This window comes from Lepidochelys kempii, chromosome 5 (assembly GCF_965140265.1).
Source record: "Lepidochelys kempii isolate rLepKem1 chromosome 5, rLepKem1.hap2, whole genome shotgun sequence".
Taxonomy (NCBI): Eukaryota; Metazoa; Chordata; order Testudines; family Cheloniidae; genus Lepidochelys; species Lepidochelys kempii.
Window position 1 is genome coordinate 130,424,207 of NC_133260.1, and position 17,365 is coordinate 130,441,571.

General features: G+C 40.9%; 1 protein-coding gene across 8 annotated transcripts in view; it reads left to right on the plus strand.

The window, feature by feature from the left end:
* The window catches only part of DNAH6 (dynein axonemal heavy chain 6), a 192,229-nt gene that overhangs the window by 36,504 nt on the left and 138,360 nt on the right, over positions 1–17,365 (plus strand). For all 8 annotated transcript variants that reach the window (XM_073345870.1, XM_073345872.1, XM_073345871.1 and 5 more), the window contains 12 exons: positions 2,649–2,792; positions 3,364–3,576; positions 4,496–4,588; positions 5,403–5,522; positions 7,631–7,811; positions 10,199–10,295; positions 10,525–10,720; positions 11,321–11,485; positions 12,812–12,925; positions 14,174–14,299; positions 14,403–14,558; positions 15,335–15,496. In XM_073345870.1, the coding sequence (XP_073201971.1) occupies positions 2,649–2,792; positions 3,364–3,576; positions 4,496–4,588; positions 5,403–5,522; positions 7,631–7,811; positions 10,199–10,295; positions 10,525–10,720; positions 11,321–11,485; positions 12,812–12,925; positions 14,174–14,299; positions 14,403–14,558; positions 15,335–15,496 (1,767 nt within the window). The remainder of the gene's footprint in view (positions 1–2,648; positions 2,793–3,363; positions 3,577–4,495; positions 4,589–5,402; positions 5,523–7,630; positions 7,812–10,198; positions 10,296–10,524; positions 10,721–11,320; positions 11,486–12,811; positions 12,926–14,173; positions 14,300–14,402; positions 14,559–15,334; positions 15,497–17,365) is intronic.

Sequence of the window (17,365 nt, forward strand, 5' to 3'; positions counted from 1 at the left end):
TGATTGTGGGGCAGGAGGCGGGACTGGGGAAGACCTGGCTGGTGTCTCCTACCCTGCGCCAGGCTCAGCTATTAGTCCCAGATGGGCTGGGGAAGATCCCCTGGCGTCCAGGGCCGTGTCAGACACACCCCCAGATTTCTCCCCCAGCTGTAGGAAATGCCGCAACCCACCCCCCACATACACACACTTCCTGCACCCAACGATCCGGAGCTGAAGGAGGAGGGATCACTGTACAGGGAGCTGCTCCCCCATCCTCCCAACCCCCAGGCCTCCATACCCCCTCATACCCAGACCCCCCCATCAAGCCTCTGGCCCCTGCACCCAGAACTCCCCCCCTGTTGAACCTCACCCCCCCTTCACCTGAACCAACCCCAATGAGCCACCTGCACCTGGATCCCTACCCCACTGAGCTCCACTTCCCCACCATCTGGACCCCTCCCCTGAGCCCCCCCCACACCTAGACCCCCCCTTCCGAGCTCTATCCCCCACGCCCCCAATGCTGCACCCCAACCACCTATACCTGGACCCAATCTGCAGGGTCCCATTACCGTTGCACCCAGAACCCTCCAACAAGCCCCTGTGCATCCAGATCCCCCCCGCATCCGGATCCCCCACTGAACCGCCCGCACCCAGATTGCTCCACACAGAACCCTCTCAACCCACACCTGGATCCCTCCATGCTAAGCCCCTCCACACTTGGATCTTGCCATGCTGAGCCTGCTTGCCCGCACCTGGCAAGGAGGGGCAGGCCCAGTCCTTGCGCTGTGTCAGGGTTGGGTGCAGCCTTTCTGCTGAGTCTGTGTCCTGGGTGGGAGTTGCACAGTGATCTCCCACCTCTGTGTAGCCAGTGGCCTGTGCTCCCCAATGCCATGCCTCCACATTTATTTGACAAATAAAATTTGCATAATTTTACAGAATTTTAAAATGTAGTATGCAAAATTTTTAATTTTTTGGTGCAGAATGCTGCCAGGAGTAGTGAGTTGGATCCTGCAGTGGTCAGATGACACCTCAAAGCATGAGTTTTGGCTACTCATGTCTTGGCCAACAAAACAGCTAATATTCTTCTGGGTTGTAAAATTCTTTCACCGCCTCTTCACATTCAGCTGTAGTTTTGACATTCTGACCGCCTGCATTAGTAATTTCCAGCATGATTTGTGAAGAAGTTTTTGTTTTATATTTACCTGCGATTAACTTTAAACATCTCACTGATACCTTTTGTTTTCTAACCACCGATTATCTCTATAATAATATCCATAGATTGGAAGCTCTTTATGGCCAGGGCCATCTTTTCATTACATGACGTACAGAGCCTAGCACAATGGAGTCCTGAACGATGGCTCTAGGTGCTCCTTCAGTACATATAAATCCATAAATATTATTATTATGAGACCGCATATAACTCCTCAGTCATTATAGTAATGGCCTATTCTTGTGTGTGGGTTCCCAGTGCTGTACTGGTGGGAACTGCCATGACTTCAGAGGTTTAGGGCGGCCAGCACCTCCCCTCCTACAGATGGGATGTTCTCTCCCTGTTGGGGAGATGGACTAGCCCTTAGTTCCTCTAGCTGTCAGTTCCTGTTTCGCTGCTGACTGAAAGAGGGGCTCCCTATCACTGCTGCTGCAGCTGCATTAGTCAGAAAAATCAACATTTTATCTGCTTTGTGCTGATTTTTGTGATTGTTTCCTCAAGGTGTAGAGTAATGTATGCAACTATCTTAGATTCTGTCAGTGAAAACAAACTAACATATTTGGTGAAGAAAGGTTGATTTTTTTGTGCTGTGCGAGGTGTCTCCTACTTCTCAATACTAGTGTTTCATAATTTCTTCCTCCCCCACTGCTTTTAGTCTTTCCTGCTCGTTTAGATCAAATTTGGCTCCATTTGTGCCCTCCTATAAAATACTGAGGTGTGTTTCCTATTGTGTATCAGGCTGCCATACACCCTAAGTGGGAGCCTTCTTCCACCAGAGCATAGAGGGATTCCGCATCTGAAAGGTATATGGTACATCTCATCCTACCTCTTGTCATGGTATGGTAGTTGGTGTCATGGTGTATTTACTTACTGTATATTAATTACCTACTAGATGTCTGTGTGTGCTGTATAGAGATTTAGACAAGGCTTGGTCCCTGGTGAAAACAAGGCAGACAATGCTGGGACTTGAGTTGTGGGGAAACCTGTTTGTGTTTGTACTTTGTTGTTGTCCAGTTGTTTAAGAAAGACTGTGGTCATTCCATATATTGTGGCAGTGGAAGACTGCAGGCATCAGAAGTGCCAGCTTTGCCTATTATCAAACACAGTATAGCCTTTCTTTTTTAATTTGCAAAATTCACTGAGTCTCCCTATCATTAGTGTTCTATTGTAGTACCTTTCTTTTACCTGTGTTTAATGGATTAGGTGTATATAATAGTGCTTTGCTTTAGAATCTATGGTCTTTTGAAGCCTTTGAGTGCCCAAGGATTGCAGGATCTGACCGTATACTGTAACTGTTGTATGCACTGTGTGTCAGATTTTGCTACCCTTACTTACGTTGAGTAGTATCTTTCTGTATGAGTAGTGCCATTGAGTGCAGTGATTTCTTTGTGGAGTAAGGTACTATACAAAATGAATGTGACCATTAATTAATATATTTTTCTATGTTTGATTTCCACAGTGTAAATTTGATAGCTTGGATCCAGAATACCTGAATTCTCAGGTTTCCAAGTACGCCAAATTTGTGAATCAGTTGGAAAAAGGTTTGCCACCCAATAATATAGTGCCCCGGCTCAAGGGGAATGTGGAGAAGATGAGAGAAAAGGTAAAATAGCAACTTGAAATTAACTTTCCAAAAAGCTTTTTAGAAAAGGGGAGGGATAGCTCAGTGGTTTGAGGGTTGGCCTGCTAAACCCAGGGTTGTGAGTTCAATCCTCAAGGGGGCCATTTAGGGATCTGGGGCAAAAATTGGGGACTGGTCCTGCTTTGAGCAGGGGGTTGGACTAGATGACCTTCTGAGGTCCCTTCCAACCATGATATTCTATGAAAAACATGAAGTTAAAATATACTACTTATTTTTCAATAAACTTCAAAGATTCCCTCATTTTATATAACTCGTCCAGAGGCAAAATGGAAAAGGAGTGAAAAACAAAAAACTGAAAAGTTCAGTTTTTTAAAACCAAACGAGTTTGGTTTTTGCCAAAAATTTCAAACAAAAAGAAACTGTGGGGAAAAGGATCTTTTGTTTGTAAAAATAATTAAATAAAATTTTTGATCAAAAGTCTTTTACAAGTTCTACTTACAAGCTTTATTTAAAAGATGGTGCTTTGAGAGAGGTCTAGCGTTGTAAAATACATGAATGAAAAATAAATATATTGTTCGTTTGACTTTTCCAGCTTCCAGTTATCACAGACCTAAGAAACCCCTTTTTGAAACCCAGGCACTGGGCAGTTTTGGAGCAAATAGTTAATGCACAACTGGTGGATGTGGAATACCCGTTATCTTTGGCTCGACTTGTTGAGCTCAGTGCTTTTGACTTTTCTCAAGAAATTCAGGATGTTTCTGGACAAGCCTCTGGAGAAGCTTCCCTGGAGACCATTCTCAAAAAGGTAACTTTTACAAACAAACATTTTGTCTTTGTTTTTGACAATGGGCTGAAAATCTTGACCTTTTTATGGACGAATAAGAAAGAATGTGTCTCTCAGTTATGGTTCACAATATATAAGTACCACATTAATGGTAAGTAGAATTTTTATATTTGAGTGAAATATAAAGCAGAAATACAGTTTCTGTCATAATTCATAGATTCATAGATATTACGGTCAGAAGGGACCGTTATGATCATCTAGTCTGACCTCCTGCACAATGCAGGCCACAGAATCTCACCCGCCCACTCCTGCAATAAACCTCTCACCCTTAATAATAGACCTCTGCCCTTCCAAGGATCATGTTCAAGGGGGCTTACAAAGGCAGAGAATGATTCTGCAGGTGCACTGCCCACAGAACTCTCCTTGGCGGAGAATGTTGGGCCCACAGAATGTTCTGTGCCTTTTCGACTGCCTCTACAGTAGCACATACCTCCTGATGTCAGCAAGTCTGCGCTGAAGTCATGTTTTGGCTTAAAAAGGCTCTGTGCAAGTTGACATTATTGTAAACAGACAAAAACCACGCTTTGTTTATTATGGTTTTATGCAAAATAAGAAAAAGGTCGATGCTTGTTAAATGGAAAAGGACAAAGTCAACAGAGATTTTTTTCCTTTTTCTTCTGAGAAGAGAGAACAATCATTTGACAGTGTCTGTTTAGCCCCATGCATCTGAAGAAGTGGGTTTTTTACCCATGAAAGTTTATGCCCAAATAAATCTGTTAGTCTTTAAGGTGCCACCAGACTCCTCGTTGGGTTTTTTTTAGGTGAAAGAGCAGTTTTTTCATTAGTTGGAATGAGACTGTCTACATTTTATTTACTTCGTAAAACCTAAATGTTTTAGTGTTGTAAGTAGATTTACAAGGTTTATAATTTTCTCAACCAGGTGGAGGATTCTTGGAAAACAACTGAATTCATTGTTCTTCCTCATCGTGATTCTAAAGATGTTTTTATCCTTGGTGGTACAGATGACATTCAGGTAAGTCACTGCTTGTACTTAATAGACAGCTGAGAAAAGTTCAAGTGAAACTAGCAAAAATTCAGATGAAACTAGCAGTGGCAGGTTACATTTATAAAATTCAGGCAATGACCTGGTAATGGTCTATGTTGATGGAACATTTCATATTATTTTAAACAATGTATAAAAAAAATATAAATTCACATTCTTTTTGCTTATCCATTTAATAACAAAATTTTTTCTCAAGAGAGTTTCTAATTTTTCATTAACATTCAGTTCTCCAAAGTTAACATTTGCAATATGTATTACAATATGTAATTATCTTAATAAATTGTAGATATTTTGGTTAATATCAAACATTAGAACTAGAAGAAGTAATATCAGCTGGATGACTGCATAAAACCTATCTAGAGCCCCTCTCCTGCAACTGTCTTCATGCGGTGTACCCTTTTTGCAGGCGCTTGGGTCTATCTGTGCAGAGCCATTTGCAGGATCAGGGCCTAATTTCTGTGATTTAGAAAATATGTTATGAAATTATAACATACACTTAATTCAGCCAAAGTTTGATTCAATTAAAACTTTAGGCAACAAACCATTTGTATTGTAGTTAGGGTGACCAGATGTCCCAATTTTGTAGGGACAGTCCCGATTTTGGCGTCTTTTTCATATATTGACTCCTATTACCTCCCACCCCCGTCCCGATTTTTCACACTTGCTGTCTGGTCACCCTAATTGTAGTGAAATAACATACCTACATCTATTTTATTTTGATCATCGCTAGTGGAGAATCAGGTCCCTAGACAGTAACTGACAGACTGTGTGCTTCTTATTTAAGGTTCTTCTTGATGACAGCACTATTAATGTATCCACTATAGCCTCCTCACGATATGTGGGCCCTCTCAAAGCACGTGTTGATGAATGGCAAAAGCAGCTCTCCTTATTTAGTCAAACATTGGTGAGTAGCAAACAACAAAACAGCTTCTTAGGACTTAGCTTGAGTCTCAAATAAAGGGCAAAGTGGTGGAGTTCTAGTTTATTTTAAAATACTGAATATGCTGAAATTGCTGAAAGGAGGTTTTTTTTTTAACCTAATTTTACAAGGTGATGTCACAAAGTCCTCTTTGATCTTATATTTGTTGGGAAACCATCATTCAGAAGATGTGAGCGACTTACACAGTTCAAATAATGAGCTTATATTTGTTTAACTTTCACCCTGGGAATGTTATCTAACTGGCAAGTGAATGGCTTCTGCAAATTGGAAGTGCGTGTTGGCTGCAAGCAGAGAGAAGCTAGGGTGCATAGTAAGAGCTTTCAGTAGGGTGGTATCAGATCTCTCCAGGTCTTGGTGTGGGTGGAGGGTGGGTCCGGCAGCCTATGGGAGGCAAGGTCCAAGCCTCTTGCGATGTGGGGTAGCTGGTGCCTTGCTGCTGGAGTGGGGATGACAAGGTCAGCTCTGAGTTCTTGACATGAGGCACTTCTTGCAGAAGGTGTAATAGCTGGGAGTGATTCTGGGTTGGGTACATGTAATTGAGGAAATATAGTGGGCCAGTTCATCAGCTGTGGGGTAGACAGGGCTAATGTTATGGGTAGAGGAAGGGTTCTGCACTGAAATACTGCAGATGATCAACTGAGGATCAATATACAAGGCCCAGTTGGCCTAAATAACACTTGAAGCATGTGGACCTAAATTGAAATGGGAAATTATTCAAAATATTAAAACTAAAGAAAATGTGTATGTGTGATTTTAAAATTTAGCAACAGTAAAACATTAATATTAGAAAGAGAAGCACCACTGGACAGCTTTCTTCCTCTGCAGATGTGGCACTGGGAGAGGCTCACACAGCACTGATCAGAGCTACGGGAGTTTTTTGCAACAGGAGAAAATAAGAGGTCCTAAGCATGCTCATGTACAGGCGAGGTAGCAGGGTCCCAGAGCTCGCGCTGCAGCCTGAGTCTGAATGTCTACACTGCAATTCAACAGCCCCTTAGCCCGAGCGCTGCGATCCCAAGTCAGCTTGCATGGTCCAGCCACAGAGTCTAATTGCAATGCAGACATATCCCCAGAGGCCAGCATCACCTGGAAGTGGGATTGTGCCTATCCTATGTCCCCTTTGTGCCAGCCTAGCCGGTGCAAAGAGGCTGGGTTAACAATGAACAGAGCCTGAGGCTTATTTCTCTATAATTTCTCACTGTTGCTACCACCATTGCAACTCCACTGATAGCAGCAGCAGTGTAGACGTGGCACCAATAGCTACTGGTGCTGTGTAGACCTACTCTGAGCAGGGTTAGGGGACATGGTGCTGAAATGCTGGCAGCCTGGAGTTCTGCTTACACAAGCACTTCTAATGTTGCTACCTCCAGTGGAGCTGCCAGAGTAGTAGCCACAGTAGGAAGTTTAGGGCAAAAAAGCCTTGTGTAGATACCACCTCATAGTATGACATCTTTGTGCTGCTGGAAAACCTGACTGGCCTGCCATATCCAGCACCATCTTGTTAATCCTCATGCAAGGGAAGAAGGCAGCAGACCTGCAGTTAAGCCTTTGTTTGGTGGTGGCCAAGTCAGTCTCTTGCAGTCTTTTCCATGTCATAAAATAAAAGTTCTTCTCAAGCAGCATATATTTTATCCTTTATTTTCCCCTTTAAAAAAATCACAGTTTAAGAGCGAATCTGACAAACAAATATCCAAGAAAATTTGTTAGATTTTTCAAAGCAGCCTAGCGTGTTATCAAATAGAGTTTACTTGGTGAGTGCATTGGAAATGTACGTTCTTCATGACCATACAATTTGCCATATAGAAAATTATCTTAGGAGATCTTTGGGGAGTGGCGGGCAAAGTGCACACTGTCTCATCAAATGTCTGATAGTTGAGCCAAAGGGCTAAAATTGTGTCATGAATATTGAAATTTTGGCAGTCTAAGGGTGGATATCTGAAATATTGTGGAGGATTCATGTTTAATATTTGTGGATTTTCTTCTGCTTCCCAATTTGAAAATTCAGACTGTATTTCAATAGTTCTCCTTTGTAAGGATGGGGACTAATTGCTCAAGTTTTCCTTTTTTTCTAGGAAGAATGGTTGACATGTCAGAGAAACTGGCTTTACTTAGAAAGTATTTTTAGTGCTCCTGATATACAGAGGCAGCTACCTGGAGAGGCAAAGATGTTCTTACAGGTGGATAAGTCCTGGAAGGAAATAATGAGAAAAGTTAATCGTCTGCCAAATGCTCTTCGTGCTGCTACTCAGCCTGGTATAAAATAATGGTGTATTATCCCAAACAATGTATAAGCCATTGTAGGTGATGTTAATCCTTATTCAGCACTTACTAGGCTAACATTTATGTCTGTTAGTAGGATGAAAAATATCTGTACTGCTCCACCCCACGGCCACTCCCCGTGCAGCGTAAACTAACAAGGAATAAGACAGTTGTGTCCTGTTTACTATGTACTGCATTTAATTGCATTATGTTGTCAATCAACTTTCTGTTTAATATATATTCAAAATGTAACTTGCTATAGCTCATTTGCTCTCTTTATGCATTCTCTCCCTAGTTTCACTGTGCTTTCTCTTCTCTTCCCACTCATAATGTATATCTTCCATTATTGTTTTCAGTGTCCTGTCTCCTTTTTACTTTCTCTCCTTGCAACCTTTCTCTATATTATGTTCTCTCCCTATTCTCCTATATTTTGTGTCTTTCTAACAATCAGTTTCCCTAACTGTCATCAAGTGGCCTTTCCACCTCCCAACCACACCCTGATGGCTTCAAGGAAGCTCTGCACACAGCCCATTGCCTCAGTTTCCCCTTTCAAAGGGCTCCTTAAATAAACTCCATACAGGCTTTTTTGTCCAATAATGCTCCTGCATCCAAGTCTAGTTTACTGACATAAAGCAGAAAGCAAAAAATCAGTCCGGAGGCTTCTCTGCTTCCCCAAGTCTGTTCTTTGCAGCTCTTCTCTGCCTTGGCAGGCCACTTTCAATCATACCTGGCTGGAGTCTTTTCTTACTTTTGTAAGAGTCTCTCTTTCCATCCAGTACTACCCTCCTTGAGATCTGGTTTTACCCACAAAAGAGTTCAAAATAAAATTGCCTCAATTCCATGCATTTAACCTCTTATCAGGGTCCTCCCAGCCCTTTCCTGCCTATAGTCTCAGGCATGATAACCACTAGACAATTAAGTTGGCTTAACTGTGTTGCTCAGGGATGTGAAAAATCCACACCCATGAGTGGTGTAGCTAAGCCGACCTAACCCCTGGTGTAGATAGCACTGTCTTCTGTCAATCTAGCTACTGCTTCTCGGGGAGGTGGATTGCCTACTCCCACTGGCATAGGTAGTGTCTACACTGAAGCATTACAGTAGTGCAGCTGCAGCGGTCCAGCTGTGCCACTGTAGCATTTTAAGTGTAGAGATACTGTGAGTCCCAAGTCTTTCTGTTAGAACCCAGTGACTCCTAGCAACCTCTGATCTCCCTGAGCATCCTCCACTCAGCTTCCTGTTGCTCTTTATAGCAGAACCAGGTGATCCTTGTCTCAAGCCACCGTGTTACACTCATCTTTCCATCTCTCCCCTACTTCACTAATCTAACTTGTAAACTCTTCCTGAAGGGCTTGATCCTGCAAATGCACACAGGAGTGAGGTGCACGGTGGGTGAAATCATTACCATTCTGATTATATACTATTTAAAACTCACTTTGAATTGGTGTCAATGACCTCAGAAGGTGCAGGGCAATGGAAAATCAGACTCAAGCTTTTCCATATTAAGCATTAAGATCCAGGTACTAAGTGGCACTGGACACTAACTCTTTCATTTGCCAGGGTAGGAGAGTTCATTTTGGATTACAGTAAAATTTGCAGCAGTCAAAACATTCAACTTTCTGCTGCTGCATTCCTGTAGAATCCACTTTATCTGTAGAATGTTAGGACCTTTTTACTGGGTTTTAGACTTCTTTGGTTGTTTGAATCACTTTCTGTCTGTTGACATTTTTCATAGTCTACAGCATATACAGTATTTTAAGAAACAAAATGGACACTTGCTTTATTTTATGAAGTATTTTCCTGCACAAGTCCTCCAAGCCGAAGGCAGGGGATCTCTCATATTCACGACTGAGTACTGCTCTATCTTGGCTTTTTCCAGGGTGATACAGAAGGATGAGGGGCAAGGCGCACTGGAGCCATAAAATGGTGCACATCCCTGTGCCTGGACAGCTCATAGCCACTATTACAGCCCAGTGGTTGGAGTAGCGGCCAAGGAGCAGCTGGATGGCTGTCCAGTGCCCTGACTGTGTTGTGAAGGATGAGTTCTTCCACCTCTAACCCTTGGGCAGAATCCTCTGTTTGTTTACTCAGGCTTCATGTGAGGGATAGAAATTTTGCCCTTGTAGGATTAAATTAAAACGAGTTCAGTGGGTGAAGCAGTAATTGAATATGTACCCTGGTTTCATAGGTGAATTCTTTGCAAGCCCAAAAATGTGCACTGAAGTTATTAACACAACAATATTTAGTTTTATCTGGTGAAAGGATTTCAGCCATAGCTTATAAAAAGTGGAGTTTTTCCTTGCATTTTTAATCACAGTGTTTTCTCTTTTGTTTTTTCATTCTCAATACTCTGTTTTCTCAAGTAATCTTTTTTCTCTTAATAGGCCTCTTAGAGACTTTTCAGAATAACAATGGGCTACTTGATCAAATTCAAAAATGCCTAGAGGCTTATTTGGAGTCCAAGCGAGTTATCTTCCCCAGGTTAGTAAAAAGTCATTGCAAACAATCAGTGCAATCTGCTGATTGACATCAATCGAAGGCATATATTTGATTTAATGTTATACTGTGTGTTACTAATACAAAAGGCAAGAATCTTTAGTTATACTATAAAATTCTTCCAAATTGTACTAGTTTTAGCTACCATGAGAATGGTTTTTTAAATTTTTCTGTAAAATATATTGCATCTAAAGTACTTTTGTTTATCAAACAGGTTTTACTTTTTATCGAACGATGAACTCCTGGAAATCTTGGCCCAGACTCGCAATCCTCAAGCAGTTCAGCCTCATTTAAGAAAATGCTTTGATTCAATTGCTAAACTAGAGTTTGCCATGATGACTCCATCTGAGGGAGAAGAAAAGGTTTTTACTAATGATATTTTAGCAATGTTGTCACCCGAGGGAGAGAGGGTAAGTAAATATTTTTATTACTCTTTCACTCTGTTTCCAGTCAATATATATTTTCCATATATATGGTACTTGAAAGGAAAAAGTTAGAAACACAACTATTATATGTGAATAAAATACAGAATAGGCCAGATCCATCACTGCATTACATCAGGTTTATAAGGCTACAGTTCCTTAGATTTCAGTGGTGTTATACTTGCATAAAAATGATATAATCACAGGATTGGAAGGGACCTCGAGAGGTCATCTAGTCCAGTCCCTTGCACTCATGGCAGGACTAAGTATTATCTAGACCATCCCTGACAGGTGTTTGTCTAACCTGCTCTTAAAAATCTCCAATGATGGAGATTCCACAACCTCCCTAGGCAATGCATTCCAGTGTTTAGCCATCCTGACAGTTAGGACATTTTTCTAATGTCCAACCTTAACCGCCCTTGCTGCAATTTAAGCCTTTGGCTTCCTGACCTGTGGAGTAATACACTGGTGAATCAGGCCTAGTATTTTTTTGCTGTGCCATCAATGACCCTAGAAAACACCTGCAGTATGAACGTATAAACTCAGAGGAAATAGTACCTCCATGGTTAATACAGCTTTTGTTTGTAGGTTGGCTTAGGGAAGGGACTTAAGGCCAGAGGAAATGTAGAAGACTGGCTTAGTAAAGTAGAAGAAGCCATGTTCGCTTCTCTTAGACGCCTGACTAAAGCTGCTATTGCTGATTATCAAACCAGAGTGAGAATGGAATGGGTTGTTGCTGGACACCCATCTCAGGTAAGCCACACTAATTTTTGTGTGATCTTTCTTGCCTACTGTGATAGAATACACCCCTGTGTTCACACCCTACATGCTGTTGCAATAACGTTTGTACAAGGTGTGCCTTATGAGGAACCATTTGAAGATTTATAACTTGCTGATCAGTATTAGCATGATAAAATGTGTCTGGCAGCTTTATGCCTAAAGTTATAAGTTTCCCTGTATGACGTTAAAAACCCATGTTCAGAGTCACGAAGCACCAAACTGGTCAAACATACCTGACTTGAAAAAGGAGAATCTGCTTGTCTTAATTTGTGTTTAAGCAATAAACAGTCATCAAGCAGAAAGGGGGAAGGGAGAAAATAAGGAAAGCGTGCACAGGTGAAAAAGCCACACAGGGAACATCCTTCCTCTAGCAAACTTCCTGTCTCTTGGTTCTCAGCTGGAAATGATTTTCAAAGAGGGACTAAAAAACTATAAAAAGAAGGGGCAAACACCCCAAGACACGCTTTTCTGTATCCCTGCCCACCTCATTCTCTGCACCTGAGAAGACAAAGGAAACAGCCATTGGACTCTTTGGGAGGGGTCCTGACTCCATGAGTTTTGTCAGTATTGCTACTAGAAGCATGTGGTGAAAAACTTTGTTTAAATCTAATATAGTTCGTTAAATTAGGCACTAGAAAGTGTTTTATCTTTATTTTCTTGTAACCATTTTTTATTTTTATGCCTCTTTATTTCTACTGACTTAAAATCTCTTTGTAGTTAATAAACTTGTTTTATTATTTTGTCTAATCCGGTCTGTTTAACTTGAAGTGTCTGGGCAACTCTAAAGTAATAAGCAGTTGTGTATTTCTTCCCTTAAAGTAATAATGGACTTAATATGTTTGGACTGTCCTTGGGGAAAATCCAGGAATGGGAGCATGTTGGGGTCACCCTGCAGTATAACCCAGGTTGGTAAAAGCCAGAGCGTAACCCTAGTTACACACAGACACTCTGGGTGTGGCTTGCATGCTGGATGGCTGTTTGTGAGTGGTCCAGGAGGGAGCTACTTCAGCAAGGCATTGTAAGGCACCCAAGGTTGCAGGACAGGGATGACACAGCCCTCCACTGGTCTGCATAGCACCCTGGTATGTCACACCTATCCACTTACTTTGGGCTTGATCCTGCAAACATCTAAACATATGCTTAGTTTTAAGCCCATGAGTTGTCCAATTTAAGCCCGTGCATGCTTGCAGGATCATGGCAGTGCTTATTTATGTGACCCCATCATTATTGTATCTGAATTCCTACTCTGCCAACTTCTTTAAGACGTATCAATGGTATTTTTGTGTTTCCTTTCTACAGGTTGTCCTGACTGTTTCTCAGCTCATGTGGTGCTGTGATCTGACTCAGTGCTTAGAAGGAGAAGATCATGATCACTTACAAGCTTTAAATGACTTCGAAAAAATAAATTTTGATGTGAGTTTTGGCATCAAATGAATTTAACATTTTGTTGTGCCATGCTTGAAAATTAGTTCTGAATTAATTTTTAAAAAGAAAGTAAAATTCTGCTAAGTGGCTAAGTCTGTGTATCCAGTCATGTTGTGAACCAGCTGATGTTCACGTGCCTGAGCCACCTTAGGGCTTACTGCATCAGGGGAATAGTGATCTTAAGGTCAAGTATAGAGATTGTGGCTTCAGCTGAAATTGGTAGGGCTTGTTGCATGGAAGTTTGTTCATGTCTTCACAAGTCACTGTTTGCTCGACATGACATCAAGAGCAGATGCTGGTTTTAGAAATGCTGTGCTGCAGTCACTGTTAAACTTGCCAGATTCCTCAGGCCACTATCGCGGGGAGGTCAGTACTAGCTAGCATCCTGCAATGGAGCTTTACAGAATCAAGATCATGAAGGAGAATCTTGTAAACAGTAACTTTTTCTCCAACCACATTGCCTCCATCGAGCCTCACTGACCCTTCATCCTTAACTCTGCTTTGGAGCCCATCTCCAAAGAAGGCTTCTGGAGGCAGAAGAACTGAGGGATGGCTTAAGGGAATGGGTATTTATACCCTGCTTCTATGGAATGATGGCTTTGAGGGAATTGTGAGTGCTCATCTCTGCCAAAGTTGCTCAAATATGGTCTTTTGGCCGTGTGAGTGGGTGTGTGAGTGGGGCTCAGAGTATGATTCAGGGGGGGCTTTGCATAGGGCTTTTTCTGTGAGGTTTAGCCACAGTGGGTAGGGGTTTCAGTGTGTAGTGGTCAAATGCTAAGTGCCAATACTTTCAAGTTGGTGTTTGATAATATTTGGCTCCCCAATGGAGCTGATATTTGGGAAATATGGTAGTCAGCTTCCATGTCACCAGTCTGTTTGATTTTCTGTTATATCTTAAATAATTTTATATACTTTAGTTGGTCTTAGAGTTGCTAAGTTTATATATATATTTTTCTTATCTGTATTGAGAACTGTTTGAAAGCAGTCAAAAATGGGAAAAAATGAATGCAAGCTTTATTTTAATGACCCTCAGATGTAAAACAACTATATTCTAAATAAGCACAATATCTCCAGAAGTGTGCAATTTTATTTCTTAAACTTTCATATATTAGTTAGAGACATATCCTGGAGCTGTGCTAATTTGAACCTGCTGAAGAGCTGACCACCTATTTTTAAAGTTCTGATATTTTCAGTGCACTGAGAAAATATTTTAACACTTTATTTATTCATTTATAGAGGTTAAATGCACTGGCTGGATTAGTCCGTGGTATTCTTCCAAAATTACACAGAAATATTATAACAGCGTTGATAACTATTGATGTACATGCAAGAGATATTGTTAGTGAACTTGTAGCAGAAAAGGTAAAGCAATTGTTTTTTCCAAAATAGCACTTTGTACAAAAATATCCAAGTTAACTGCTTTGAATCACATTATTCAAAAATGCATTGTGTATTATCTCTGTAGGTGGACACTGTTGACAATTTTGAATGGCAAAGACAACTACGTTATTATTGGGATCTTGATCTGGATAACTGTGTTGCTAGGATGGCTTTATCCCAGTATACTTATGGTTATGAATACCTAGGAGCATGTCCAAGATTGGTGATAACTCCACTGACTGTATGTATTTACTTATACTCTTTATCATTATTTAGCTGGAAGTTAGAAGTATTAGTAGTGAATAACCCGTAGATAGGTAGTTGATATTTAGAAATCTTTTAGTATGGGATTGACATGTAGCACTGTATAAAACAGGGGCTTATGCTCCTTCATAGTGTTACCTCTTTGCAGCAAAATAAAACTAAAGTGCACTGGAAGATAACAGCCTGTTACTATTACCAGTTACACCTTTGGTGAAAAGTCTCAAGATGTTCATCTATGCCTATGCAAAGGTATATAATTCAGCCAATATTCAACATATCTTGGCATTTTCTATTACATGGAAAATTCAGGAATATTTATGGACAGGCTTTGAACTGAGTTTTTGGCTGCAGTGAACGATCCAAACTGACATATGGGAAAATCAGGTTCATGTGCAATAAGGAATGTAATAAAGTTGGGCAGTGGGTGTTTACCAGAATGAGGACTTCAGAATTTAGCCCACTATATGCTAATATACTGAGCTATACTTTTTAATGGTGTATGTTGGACAGTTTGTGCTGATTTAAATATATTAGAGCAGATCTTCCGATGGTGTAAATTGTCATAGCTCCATGGGGAGCTCCAAGTAAGGATCTGCTCCATACTATTTGCTATCACCTTATACATAGAGTATTTGTAAATATGTCAGCAGGCTTATGAAGTGTTTAAAACAAATCAGAAAAAGTGAAAAGTAGCAGAAGCTTTGGCAAATACCTACTCTTCCATATGTAACAATACTATATGAATCTCATCAGGATCGCTGCTACCTTTGCCTTATGGGAGCTTTGCAGCTTGACCTAGGTGGAGCTCCTGCTGGACCTGCTGGAACTGGTAAAACAGAGACTACTAAAGACCTTGCAAAAGCACTTGCCATCCAGTGTGTTGTGTTTAACTGCTCTGATGGTTTGGATTACAAGGTATGAGAAGTAAATGTATTAATATGAGCAATCTCTCTATGCAGTCAGTGGGATTGCACAGACAAAACTCAATGCTCCATTTGTCCCTGTGAAGTTACATGTCTACAGTCACATAGGAAATGAACAGTAGAGCTGGAGTAGAAACCAGAGCTCTTGGATTTGTAGTCATGAGTCTTAATCACTAAGCCAGTCTTCCTTTTGTTTAGCTATACTACAGTATAAAGAGGATCAATGTGCCCAGCCTTTATAGAATCTCCCCATAGAAATGGTGCTGTAATTTTGTCCTACCACAGAATTTTCTCTTTGCGTTATGAGAAAGGAGAGGGGAGGGTGATGAAAAGAAAAAAAGAAATGACACATTAAAATTAACAAAAAAAATCTTAATTATCATTTGGAAAGAGTGAGGAAGTCAGGGAAGTTTTTAGGAAATTAGAACTATATAGATATAGAAGCGCATCGGCTGCAAGCATTTTGGATGTTTAAAAAGGCAGGTTTTTGGAAGATGTGTCCATAATAACAAGTTTCCCTATTCTTTTGAACTGCATTTAAAAATTTTATCTTGGGCTAGATTCTCTTTTTTGCCAAGATGCACTCAGTTTGTAGGGGCTGGTGGTATCATACTGCCCCAGCCCTGGTCCTGACATAAACCTGTTCTAACATGACAGCTACCTATGGTTCCCTAAGAGACCATTCACTAGGGGACACTTGCCATAGGGGAGTGGACTCCACTCCACCCCCTCCCTACCCATTTGCCTTATCACACCCACTGCCCCCCCTCACAAGCCCCTGTAACAGGTCGACTAGGCTGGTGTAGGAGCTGGCTCCACCAGTTTTACACCCCTTTGGAATTCCTTTCTGCTGTGACAGGTTTCAGAGTAGCAGCCGTGTTAGTCTGTATCCACAAAAAGAAAAGGAGGACTTGTGGCACCTTAGAGACTAACAAATTTATTTGAGCATAAGCTTTCGTGAGCTACAGCTCACTTCATTGGATGCATTCAGTGGAAAATACAGTGGGGAGATTTATATACACAGAGAACATGAAACAATGGGTGTTACCATACACACTGTAACGAGAGTGATCAGGTAAGGTGAGCTATTGTATGGTAGCACCCATTGTTTCATGTTCTCTGTGTATATAAATCTCCCCACTGTATTTTCCACTGAATGCATCCGATGAAGTGAGCTGTAGCTCACGAAAGCTTATGCTCAAATAAATTTGTTAGTCTCTAAGGTGCCACAAGTCCTCCTTTTCTTTCTGCTGTGGAAATTCTCAGCAGTGGCCAGATCATGTTCCCGTGTACCTACTGAGCAGTGTAAAGGGATGGGACTGGGATTGCAAATCTGTGCACTTTTACTGAGAATTTTGTAGGTCAGCATTTAAATTCTCAATTATGAGCTGATTTGATTGTACTAATTTTATAAGAAAACCATGTAGAACAGAGTTCAGGGAAGGTTTTGGATTTCACAAATCATGTGACATCTTTTTAGAGAACATGGACTTTTTTCATACTATTAATTGTAATAAAGAAATTTTTCTAAGAAAGCATTTTAATATACAACATGTGGCAATAAAATAGTTTTTTAAGAGATTCTATTTTCTTTTCCCATGGGGGTATAATTCTCCTATGGTCAGATCTGGTGCAGATACTCTCTGATGTCAGCTTTCCCTTGACATTTATTTCTACTTCCAAGGCCCAATTTTCTTTTTCTCTTCTATTTAAAGGATTGAGAACCCCTGTTGTAGTGCCTCTTTTCTCTCTGTCTCTCTCTCTTTGCTCCTTAATCATCTTTATTTTTTTTAGTTCGAAATTAGCCCACTTGATGAAAGTATCTTGAAGTGCTTTACTACCTAAAGCTGATCAAAAGCAA